General features: G+C 48.8%; 1 protein-coding gene across 10 annotated transcripts in view; it reads left to right on the top strand.

Annotated features, from left to right (window-relative positions):
- NEK7 (NIMA related kinase 7) overlaps positions 1 to 12,467 on the top strand; it is a 95,304-nt gene that overhangs the window by 43,736 nt on the left and 39,101 nt on the right. For 7 of the 10 annotated variants that reach the window (XM_039883490.1, XM_039883492.1, XM_039883494.1 and 4 more), the window contains 3 exons: positions 2,548 to 2,688; positions 7,246 to 7,308; positions 8,818 to 8,928. In XM_039883490.1, coding sequence (XP_039739424.1) covers positions 2,548 to 2,688; positions 7,246 to 7,308; positions 8,818 to 8,928 — 315 coding nt within the window. The remainder of the gene's footprint in view (positions 1 to 2,547; positions 2,689 to 7,245; positions 7,309 to 8,817; positions 8,929 to 12,467) is intronic. The other 3 variants (XM_039883495.1, XM_039883487.1, XM_039883491.1) reach the window with 1 other exon arrangement.

Raw genomic sequence — 12,467 nt, forward strand, 5'->3', positions numbered from 1 at the left:
AAAAAAAAAAAGGTTTCTTAGGAAACATGGGCAATGAAAAAAAAAAATCTCTCTTCTTTCAATGAAACTTTAAGAAACTAAAAAAGTTGCTAATAGCCATCGAATGCATCTGAGAAGTGGCGCTTTGTAAGTTTGCTTTGTAAGATGGGCGCCGTCTTGTCACGGCGACAATCATTCATCTCAGCGATGCCGAAAAGGACTCATATAAATGAACGGCATTTCCACTTGCTGACTTTCTTTTGCAATGGCACAGACGTGTTTTCATTTTCACCTGTAACGTGCGCTACAGTCTGGTTTTTCCATAAAGACTGGGAAACCTCTGTGGAGCCAGCAGGGCCAGCGCACCGGCGCCTCGGGCCCTGCCACTGACCGTGCGGGAGAGCAGAGGCTCTGCTTGGCGTGGACCTGGGTCCGCTGTGACCCCATCTACGGATGGCACCGTCGTGAGAGCCGAATTGGACTGTGCGTAAAGTCCGACCATGGGACCTGTTAAGTTGGAAGTACCGAGACGGAACCTTCCATCACCGTCGAGGTCGTGTCTGTTATTACAGTCGCTTATGGTCTTAGATTCATTGAACGAATTCATGAAGCTTCTTACATTCTGGTTCATGTGCACGTCTTAAAGGAAGCGTGGCCTTTTTTCTCGACGGTGTTTTGGACTTCGGAAGAGAGAGCGATGCAGGGTAGCGGAAGTTCTGGTTTCTCTTTTTCTCCTTTCGAGAAACACTGTATTTGAATCCCAGTCGGTCCGTAGCAGAATTTTGCAGTGTTTGCTAGTGCGAGAGGAGTGTTGAGAGTGACAAGAAGTCCGTATCGGGGTTAATGGAGAGTGCTCCCCACGTGTCCACGAGTCGGGGGGCCTTGGCCTCAGTGCGGGTTTATCTGAAGGAGCGAGCGCTCCAGCCGAAGTCAGCGTGAGTGTGGACCAGTGGTCCTTGACCGTATGAACAGGTATTTAATGTTCGGTCTCGCTCGAGGGGGCCCCGGTCAGGCTCCCCAAGAGGGTCATGTTTGCTCCTGCTTGGCGCAGAGGGGAGGGAAGTTCTGGAAGGCTCTGAGCAGAGTGGGAAGGGCCGGGAAGAGCGGGTTCGACGGGAACCCGGGGGTCTTGAAAAGGCCCATGCACGTTCAGCCGAAAAACAAACATCTTCCAGGCACGTGACAGCTCTTTAGTTACAGCTTTGTGGGTGCGGATGCTGCAGACGGCTGGTGCCGTCGTGAGGGGCTTCCGGGGCCGCGTCCCTTGGGTACACGGGCGAGCCCTGCGGGAGACGGCGTCTGACTGCAGTGCACGCTCGGTGATGTCCCCCTACGACTGGGCGGACGAGCCCATGAGCGAGCAGGTGATCAGAAGAACTAGGGTCCCGAGTCAAATCTGTAAGGGGCTGAGTTTTGTTTCAAAGTAGGAGTGGCCCGTGTGCTGTCCCCTGGAGGCGCTGTCGCAGCCCGATCGGGGTGTCCTCCGTGCGGGGTGAGCTCCGCAGGGCAGCGAGCGTTTCCAAGTCCATTCACAACAAAAATGTTGTTTACAAATGTCATTATGTGCTAAGTGAGAGAAGCCAGTCTGAGAAGGCTGTACCTCGTGCGATCCCAACTGTGTGACATTCTGGAAAAAGCAAAATGGAGACTAAAAACATCATTGGTTGCCAGGTGTCTGCGGGCCGCGAGGGCTGACCCGGCGAGCGCAGGATTTTTCAGGCCGCGGGAATGCCGTTCGATGCTGCCATGGTGGGTGCGTGTCATTACACGTTTGTCCAGGCCCACAGAGTGCGCAACGCTGAGTGGACCCGAATGTCACCTCCCGACTCTGGGCGACCATGACGTGGCGATGTGGGTTCATCCTTCGCAACAGAAGACTACCTGCTGGGGTGTGAAGACGGGCGGCTGAGCGTGGGCGGGGACGGGGACCGTGCTGAGTCTCTGTACCTTCCGCTCAGGTGAACCCCCAAAAAATAAAGTTGTTTTTTTTTTTGTTTTGTTTTGTTTTGGTTTTAAAGCAATGATGCCCGCCACTGGAAACGTTCTTTATAGAAGTTAAATAACGGTCAGGAAGCTGAGGAGTTTTCATCCATTAGTTGGCAGGTTGGACCTAATGAACATGTCTATTTATTCCATGTCGACTCAAAGGTGCATTGGAGAAGGAAAGAATTGTCACAGAAGCGCGCGAGTCCTCAGGACGCGTGTGCTGTCCGTGAACTGAGGACCGTTGACAGCGTTCGCATCTACAGTTTCGAAATCCTCATCCCCTGACCTCTTACGTCCCTCTGCTTTGATTGTTTTTTTCTTTTTAGCCCTTTCTGTCTCACGCATTATATATATATATATATATGTTTGTTCACAGTTACCTTGTTTGTTTATCTTCCTTCCACACAGGACTTTTTACGAGCGCAGGATTGCCCGTGGCTCGCTCCCGTGCGCCGTCCATGACCGTCTGTGGACCGCATGGCTGTCTGCAGCTAGTCTAGGTCTCGCCTGCGTATGTGCAAACAGTCAATGATCGCGTGCATATCGTGTGATTGAAAACTTTTCTGACTTTTCTAATTACAGAAGGCCTTACGACCGGACATGGGCTATAATACATTAGCCAACTTTCGGATAGAAAAGAAAATTGGTCGCGGGCAATTTAGTGAAGTTTATAGAGCAGCCTGTCTCTTGGATGGAGTACCAGTAGCTTTAAAAAAAGTTCAGGTAAGATGATTTCAATTCTCTACATCACTGTTCCATCGTGCTATGTGAATACTCAGTGGAGAAAAGTATGTCCTGATTGATTGAAAACTAACTGTCATGTTGGGAATTCTGGGAAAGAACGTCAATTGTACTTTAAAAGCTTGAATCGAGGGTAGCGCACAGTAGAAATTAAATTTTAGTTTTACTCGTAGCTCTAGGCTTTATCACTTTAGCTGGCTTTGTTCACCCGCATTCGGGGTTGGCTGGAACGATCCGACACAAGCTTCACAGCTCTGGGTTTTATGAGGCAGATTGGAATTGTCACCGTTTCTCCTAATTGGACGTGTAGCTGGGTGTCGCATCCTCAGCTGGAGCCCTGCAGCTCTAGGCATCACGACAGGGACGCAGACCCGTGGGATGCGTGGCCTCGAGTCAGTACACAGCCGTCAGGTCGGGGCGAGGCGTCCCGCAGTGGAGCGGGTTCGCTGGCAAAGGAGGGAAAAGTGGAGCAGGTGGCCTTAGAGGACGGGCGTCCGCTTCGGGACCTCCACGCCGTGTCCTCCGTTCCGGGATCCGCTCGCTCGCCCGGCCTCGCTGTCCCGCCCCCCTCGCTCGCTTGTCTCACCCGCCGTGCCACGTGCCCCGCGGGTCCAGAGACGCCAAGGCACTGGCCCGTCAGGAACACGCTGCCTCTCTGTCCCGCGTATGTTCGACGTCACACAGCGTTGCTGGTCTTTGCGAAGAGGTCTTCTCACCGGGACTCACTTGGGGAACCAGCTACTCGGTTCAGTTCCTGGCTTCAGAAAGCTGGGGAGGCACAGGAGGCGCTGGTTGACCTTCCCATGGGTGCCAGATCCGGGTAAAGTGGGGTACACCCTGGCTCTTCACCTCTCTCGTAGTGGACGGTTTAAAGTACCGTCTTTGCTGCATTTTAAGTGTTTTTCTTCTAACTAATTGGCATGTGCCCGTTCAAGGACATTTCTGTTAAGTTACTTGAAGGCGTTTTTTTCCTCTTTTCTCCCTTCGGGCTACCTAGTGTTACCCTGATCAGCCTCAGGAATCGTGAGCGATTTGGGCAAAATTTGAAGATGACAAGAGAAAACCTTTAAAGTGATTCAGAGAATACCAGGAACTTGTCAGCCCGCACCTGCCTGAACATGGCTGATAACTTGGCTCTTACTAAGTATAAAATAAATTTAAAAACTCAAACTTTGGTAGAGTCGAAAAAGATGCCTTCTGAAGACGAGCTGGCAAATATTTAACGAAAACTATTTTTAGAAAATCCCGATTCTCTTCTCCCGTATGTGTTGCCTTTCTTGCTCATGAAATCGCGCGGCTTTGACTCTGGGAATGACTTTTTCTAAAGGTTCATTTTCTTTTTTGTCTGGACTTGCTGGCTAAGAGAAAAAGAGAGAGAAGACACTTCCGAATTTCCAATTAAACGCATTAATAAATGTATTTGGTTCAGAATTTAGTTCTGCCTTAAATGTGCCAGCAGTGCTTATTGCTCTCAGTGTTTGAGGAGTGACTTTTGATATTATCGAGGATCCACTTAAAAATAAAAAATATGTAGTTCTAAATTAGTATACTTATAAATCGAATTAAAAGGTTCACTGTTTGTACGTGGCACGCTTCTTTCTGTCTTGGTGTTTTGTGTCTACTTAGGGTCTCCTGTGTACTTAGGGTTCCACACACATCTCATCTCGCTCACTCTTTCGTTTTAAATTTTTTTTTTCATCATAGACACATCGATTACTGGCAGATTAGATTTATACATGTCTCCAGCTTTGTGATTTTCTTAATCGCTAGTACCAGAATTATCCTTTCTTCCTCTCCCGAAAAAATAAAATAATGTTTTCAGGAATCCCTTCAAGGTCTAAGACATTGAAAGTTTTGTACTTCTTTACTTTTCTTTGAGTTATCGCAAGTGCCTTCCGGCTGGTACTTTCCGAGAATGGCATCGGCCTTCGTGATTTGGCGAGACTCAGTGATTTCTCTTTTCATTGTGATTTGTAAGTGTAAGTAGTCTGGGTGTATTTCATTTCTGTAACGGCAAGTCCAAAATTTTCAGTTTACATTAATATGTGTCGTTATTATTTAACGTGTCTCATAGGAACAACATCCTTCTTCTGGCATCATTTGGGGACTTTGGGGAAGCAGTGGCTTTTCTGTGTGCGAGTGCTGAGTGTGAAGCTGAGCGTGAGCTGTGTCACGCACTGCTCGTCACGCGGCTTTCAGACGGGTCGCTGTTCCCGTTGCCTTTCACTCCTGCAGTGAGTGTCCCGTTATAGCGAATACACTCTCTCATCTCCCCAAAGTTCAGTACCTTCGAGGGCTTGGTGTTTGCAGAACAGTTTCCTCCTGGGTATTTTATGTAAACTTTGGGACTGCGATTTGCCACTCAGAGACCTTTCTTGTCTCCCTCCTCCTTTCCTTTTCGTTCCATTCCGTTCTGTCCCGTTCCGAGATCCTGGTGGTTAACTGGGGCCGACGGGGGAGAGAACAGCTACTGTTTCTGACACACGCACGGCCACACACACGTCCTTCTCTGTCACGTGAACGAAGGGGAGGAACTTCGACGCCATCGATTTCTCTCTTTTCGTAAACCATTAGCTGGGATAAGAGTCTATATTTTTTCAAACCTTAACAACGAGTAATCAGGGGGATCGTTTCCGAAACCACATAAATGTCTAACCAGTGTACTGTACACTTGAAACGAATAAAAAACATCTTAACAGTACCCAGCGCTCAGCTGTTTCACATTAAAACCTGAGCAGCGTAGACTCGATGTTGGCAGTTTTCGTTAGAAACAGCACGATCGGAATGGAGGTGAAGACCGTGGAAGCGGAGAGAGGATGAGCTGCAGTGTGAGGTGAAAGGCGGTGCCTTTGCCATGCCGCTGCTTTCGCTCTGCGGGACACGTTTGTGCGACACGTGGACGGCAGTGAGCGAGAGCCACAGTCGTTTGAGGAGGCGAGTTTACAGATCTCATTCTGGTTTTTAGATTTTGTTTTCTTCGTGTTTTAAAAAGTGAAGGAAAGATGAGAGCCACGTGCATATTTGGGCATTAGTTGCCTGTTACAGAGCAAAGGTCGCCTCTCGCAAGCTGTCACGAAGCCCCATGTCGTGGCTCGCTTTCTGCTGTGGACGCCCGCTGTGCCTGCCCGCAGAGCCCCGTCGTCTCTCGGGTCCAGCTGTAGCGTCACACCGCCCGCTTGGGGACCCCTGTCAGCTTCTGGCACCACACTTCGCACACACGTCTTTCTGAGCTCACTAGGTGTGCGCGTGTCAGACTTCACGGGGCCCATGGGGAAGACACAGACAGACTGGGCCGGAACGCCCTGGGCCCACGCCTGGCGCGGCCACTCCCTGTGTCCGTCATTCGCAGGTGTCTGTCGTCCGCAGGTGTCTCGCCTCCGGGAGCCCCTGCCCTTACCTGGGGGTGGGAGCCGTCGGGACCACCGGAGCTGGGTGCCCCGACAGCCCTCGAGGTCACAGGCCTGGCGGTGCCCCTCCCGCCCTGTCTGGCGCACCCCTGCTTTTCCTGGGGCACGCTGGAGTCCGAGGCAGGAGGGCTGGGCCGGGCCATGGTGGCTGAGTGTCGTGGCTGGGCCGGGCCGTGGTAGCTGAGTGTCGTGGCTGGGTTCTGACTGGCCCGTGGCGCTGGCTTGTGCGGACGTTTTAACTGCAGCGTTCAGGGTGCCGCTCTTGTGGCCTGTTTCGCACACACTAGGACATCTGGGGAGCTCTTTGTTTTTGGAGACCTGGTAAATGCCCCTCGGTCGTATTACTTGTTTTCCTTTTTTTCACGTTAGACTCATATTTCTCAATCTTTTCTTCATCTTTCAAGGAGCCTTTTCAGACACTTTTTTCCTAATTACTCCTCCCCCCATGGAGTTTAAATTTTATAAATATATCTGTTTATGTGTTGTATGCACATTGTGCTTTATACTTAACAAGAGTAAGATTTTGTCACCTCCCCTTTCCGAAGTACCAGCCTTCACCATCTTGGAGTCATTTCCCCTCCCTCAAGGACGCAGGATTAGACTTGGACCTGGTTTGATCGTGCAGATTATGGTCGAGAGGTCGGATCAGAGAATGAATTCTGGCTGTTCCCTTATTTAGCTGTGTGAACTGTTAATTTCTTAAGCTTTCTAAACTACTTTTCTTCATCTGTAAAATAAGAATATAATGTCATGGTCCCTATAAGGATCAAATGAGAATTGAATGAGATAGTTCGTGCAGTATGTTGGTACATATTAATTGTTCAGTATAGTAACTATTATTTTATCGTATTAACGATTGCAACTCCCATCCTGTTCCGTTTGAACCTAAGACGTGAAAGATCTAGCTGTTCTCTTTTCCTGTTTTAATACTGACTGCCTTTTGAGGGCAAAGACGAGCACTAACCGTCACATGAACTAAAGTATCTACAGCTCTCTGTAGCTCCCAAAAGCTAATCGGAAAGAAAGTCTGTTAGTGGATGTATAATTTAATACAAACGATCTTAATGAATTTACACGGTAGCTTGAACTATAGATTATTATTTTATTAAATAATTCTGGATTCTGTTTTTAGATATTTGATTTAATGGATGCCAAAGCCCGTGCCGATTGTATCAAAGAAATAGATCTCCTTAAGGTAAATAACCAGACACTGTTGACTACATTTCGAACAGAATTGAATATGTTGTTAAAAAAGACTTATTCAAATATTGTACTTACGAATGAAAAGATGTTTACGACAACTTATGCCATTCTGATTTCAACTGACTGTAAGTTTGAATCTGAGCATGTTGAAAAATATAATTACCTTTGTGTTCATTGTAAATAACGTAATTGGAACAGTCGGTAGGATTAGCTTTTGTCCCCCCTCCCCCCGCCATTTCTAACTAGGAAATAGGTAAAATAGGCATAAAACACGGAAGAAATTTTTCCTGGTCTTCCTCGTCGGACATACTCCTGAAGGTTAAGCGACGCACACCTTGTTTGTGTTCTCAGGGGCGGTAGCAGAATGCGGACTGTGCAAACGGCTCCCGCACTTTCTGTGCTATCTCTGTACCTTTTCTCCAGTTTCAGACAGGGTGACGTGACGTATGTGTCAGAATGAGTTTTCCAGTTTCTCATCCACTCAAAGCGATAACTGTAGTCAGTTTCTCCCGCGCTGCCTTTACTCTCGCAGAACGTCCTTCACGGGCTGCTGCGGCTTATGTCACAGTTTAAACTGTTAGGAAAGACTCGGGTCTCTATGCCATCCAGTTTCGTTTCTGCATAAAGCGATTCCGATTGACCCGAAAAGATGAGAGTGAGCTCAAAGCGAACCGTGTTTTTAAATTATTCTGTTAGCGATAGTTACTTCCTGGGCCATGAAGTAGCGACTTTAAAAATGTATATAAACTTTTTGAGGAAAAGGTTTTAAGTAGAAAGAGGAGAGGAAACGCATGTATGTGCTCTCTGGGACCATTCTTGAATCCTTTTTTGGTGAGAAACTATTTGTCTCAGGTTAACTTGTTTAAAGGTTGAACAAAAGATTGTACGAAAAGATCGTAAATGTTTATAGACTGATTCATATATTTCTACATGGTGAAATTTTTCTTAGGGCGATTTTATGAATCAATCCCTTAGATAACTTAAGTGTATTTATTTCATTTGACTTAAAAGCAATATTTAGGTACAATATAATGGATGCCAGTTTCGCTTTGTTTTGTTTTTCAACCACTGGCTATAGTTATATTAGGATCAGCCCTCACTTGAAAATGAGAGTAAAAAGGAAAACTTATTTGCCATCGAGCGTCCCGAAATGACAGTTCTCATCTTGAAAGATGTAATTTTTAGCAAGTGATCATTTATATGCACATACATGTTCATTATACTAGCGATACTTTAAAAAAATTTTTCATTGCATAATTTATTCTATTATTTCTAATAAAGAATATTAAAATAAAATTAATCGATATCTTATTTTACTTTTAACAATTACAATACTCGTTTCAAAATTCACTAGATTAAAGAAAAATGTACTGTCAGGTTAAGATTTCTGTAACTTCAAAACGAAATTCAGTAACTGAGTTTATTCTTAAGTTACAAAACTGTAAGTGACTCTTGGGAATTTACAATAAGAAAATTTTTCCATGTTTTCTTTTTTCCTTAGCAACTCAACCATCCAAATGTCATTAAATATTATGCGTCGTTCATTGAAGATAATGAGCTAAACATCGTTTTGGAATTAGCAGATGCTGGCGATCTCTCCAGAATGATAAAGGTAAGGTCAAAAAAAAAAAAAAAAAAAGAAAAAAAAACCCAAAAAAATCCCCAAAGACTTATTGTTTCCAGTGGCGCTGTCTGGTAAGCATTTAGGTGTGTCACACACATACTTTAAGGACCTCGGCGCGGTGCCCGGCCTGTGGCGTGGCAGTGGCAGGCAGCGGTGACAGTGAAGCCGGCCCACCTGGCAGAGTCCACACTGGCCAGCGTGGATGTGCACACGCTCAGCACCGGCGTGGAAGCACGCCGCGAGACCCGTCCTCTGTGAGCTAAAGTTAGTTTCGCAGCTGGATTCCCTGCGCAGGCCACCCTCGTCCTGCGTCTCCCGATGTCAGGCGAAGGGGCAGAAGGGGACTCTAGAGTGGCCCGGCCTGCTTTGGGGGCCACTGAGGAAGAAGAGAGGCTTTGCGCTCGGCCCGTGCACACCAGACCCTGATCCGTCCACTGAAGCTACTTAGCTTGCTTTTCCGAAGGCATGTTAACTGGGTTCAAGTTCAGCTACAAGTTATAGAAACCCCCAAATAACAGCAGCCTAAAAGCTGCTGTCCCTGGGCAGGTTACTTCTGTGTGCCATTTTTTTTTTCCCTTTAAAAATCAGAATAATAGTAGAACTTACTTCTCTGGTTCGTTGTTTTAAATGATTAGTTACCTGACGTTTATTCAGAGCTTAGAATGGTGCCTCACGCATGGTAAGGATGTGTATAAGTGGAAGTTACTGCTGTGTTATTGTTATTATTTATGTCTTTGTTACATAAAATTCTGGGGCTAATGTGGCCGTTCTGATCTACCAGGTTCCCGGAGACCAGGCCTGGGGGCTGGCGACCTGGAGGAGTGGTGGGGGCTGACTAGAAGTGGCTAGAGAGGCATATGTGGCTTTCTGCGTCAGGTCCTGGCCACGGGAGGCCGACCGTTGTCCAGGTCATCGGTTAGCTTCCTGGGTTGTCACTAGGGGTGGCAGGCTGGCTTCCCACAGTCTGGCTCCGTGGGTGGTTCCAGGTAGATAAAAGGTCGGCGTTCCGGTCAGGCCGCTGGAGGTTGTGGTTCAGAGATCCGTTTTCGTATGTGGCGCGGCCGCTGTCTGTACAGTTGGTCGCTCAGCAGGTCCTGGGCACAGCGAGTAATCTCTGCCACGTGGAGTCATCGGGAGGCGCATTTAAAACAGTATTGGCCGCTTCGTAGCATTATCTGTTGGTCCGCACGGGGTCCTGGGGGGCAGAGGGACAGCCGGAGGACTGTCATTTCCGGGAAACAGGAGAACCGGCTTTGAAATGAGCTTTGGCTGATGGAAAAATCCATGTGTTTCCCTTAAGTTGCCCTTAAAGATTTTTGTGTCACTGAGAACTCCTGAGGAAATGGGATGAAGACCCTCGACCTTCTCACCAGAAAAAATGCGGCCGCACACCCAGTACGCATTTCATTACAAAGCCCTCGCGGCTGTTCTGAGCCCGGGGCTGGCAGATTCTCCAGCGGAGTTACGGACCCGTTCTCCAGGGTCGGCCACTGAACTCGTTTCCCCACCTGCCACGTGAGATGGAGAGTTCTGAGTTTGCTTTCTGAATTAGAAAAGCACTACCCGTTCCGACGTTCTCATTACCGCAGAATGCTAGCAAGCCCACCGTTTAAAGTCCCACCGTCAGTGACTCACTTCTCATCGGTGGTATCTGATTTTCTGTTTTAGGAACTTCCTCCCACTAGCACAGACAGCTAACCACTAACAAACTCTGTCTTTGCAAATTAAGGAACAATAAAAAAGTTATTGTCTTAATTTTAAACAGTATTCAAATACACCAATGGAAAATTTCACAAAACAGCTGTCTATCGAGAGGAGACACATGAAAGCAAACGCAGCTAGACCTTTCGAGAGAGTCAGCCGAGGTTCCACTCTGTGCTTCAACCTTTAAGAGCAAGAATGATTTAATTCCAGTGGGAAGGAAGGGGGGCCGGTCCTCATCGGGCAAATGGGGGCTGAGGGGAGAGAAAAGAAATGTCATTTCAGCGGCGGAGCCTCGCGCCCCACGGAGAGCCTGAGGCTTTGGGCTGTGATCGTCCGTCCCCCGGTGCTCTGCCCTCGTCCAGCGGGTTCTCTGCTCCTCTTCCAAGCGCACGGTGAGCCCGTGCCGTTCACCTTGGAAGGACACTCCTGTCCCTTCACCCCCGGGGGAAACTAGGGCAGGGCCACAGTGCCTGATGGAAGCCCGGCCGCCTCCATCTTCGGCACATCCACCCTTTTCACGGTGGTGACAAAGGGAAAGCGTGTCATGGGACCTGATACGCAGTGTGATGAAGAGCTCGGCTCCCGATTTAAGTGGCTCTCACCGTCAGTACAAATCACCCAGGAACTTCCTGTCCGCAGACCCAGTAGATACCATGAGACAGATCAAAACCGCAGAATTCTTTGTGGCCACGAGTAGCGACCACTCCTGCAGAATTGCTGAGCTCCGAAAGCACCCTCGGGGCGTCTGACACAAATCCGGAGGCATCTGTCCTGTGCCAGACGATTAGGGAAGCCTTTTAAAGAATGACCTATGCGGACTGGTCCCTAATGCGTCCCAGGCTGGGGGGGACGCATCTTAGCCTCCCAGGGGAGAGGGGCGGGACCTCGAAGCGGCCTCCGTGGAGGGTTGGCCGCGTTGTTCCCGCCTCTGAGGTGCCATCACATTGCCTCGCGGCAGCAGACGCCTGGGCCGGGTTGTGCGGACCCCCTGAGAGGTCAGCTGCAGGTGGAGGTGGCATGGTCACAGCTCTCGACCCCCTGGCATGTCCGCACATTGGCCCAGCGGAGTTCCACCAAGCCGCGCCCCCCACGGAGCACCCCCTGTCCTCCAGTGCACGTGGGTGTCCTCTGCAGAGCGACACCGTAGGCCTGAGCAGGAACGATCACTCAGGGACTCGGCTCCGACCGCGTGCGCACCCAGTCCCCGCTCAGACCGAATCAAAACACAAACTGGCAAAGGCGTCCTCGTCAGACACATCCTGGCGTGTTGAACTCCTGCTTCGTGGATAGACACGGGGACCCCTCCCATCGCTTTGCATTCGTACAGAGAGAGCGCCGGCACGCAACCTGTTTATGTCAACACGGCAACATCGTACACGCTCAGGTGGGGGTTCACCTAGGCTTCTGCAGGGTTGGTGAGTAATAGGACATGGTATTGGAGATCATCACAGCTAGGGCACATTACTCTGTAAAATAGTTGTGGCGATTTGTAGCTTTTAAAAACAGCTCTTGAATCGATTTGTTTATTGGACGTTTACTGTATGCCAGATACGTGGCTTGTGCCTACTTGGAAGTCACTGTCAGGGCGGAGAGGGGCTTTGGGCTACCACCCTCAGAGAACCGTGTAAGGTCAGCTGTGGCGAGTGTGGAAAGGCGGAGTCGGCGTGGAACACGTAACAGGACGGCCGAGTCCGACTGGGCTTCTGACGGCAAGGGAGGGATCTGAAGCCGAGGTGCTGTGTGACCTTGATTCATTATTTAATCTTTAACGATTAAATGAGCTGCAGTTGCCCTAGCTATGACATTGGGCTAATAAAACCCGT

This window comes from Pteropus medius, unplaced genomic scaffold (genome assembly GCF_902729225.1).
Source record: "Pteropus medius unplaced genomic scaffold, Ma_sr-lr_union100, whole genome shotgun sequence".
Lineage (NCBI taxonomy): Eukaryota > Metazoa > Chordata > Mammalia > Chiroptera > Pteropodidae > Pteropus > Pteropus medius.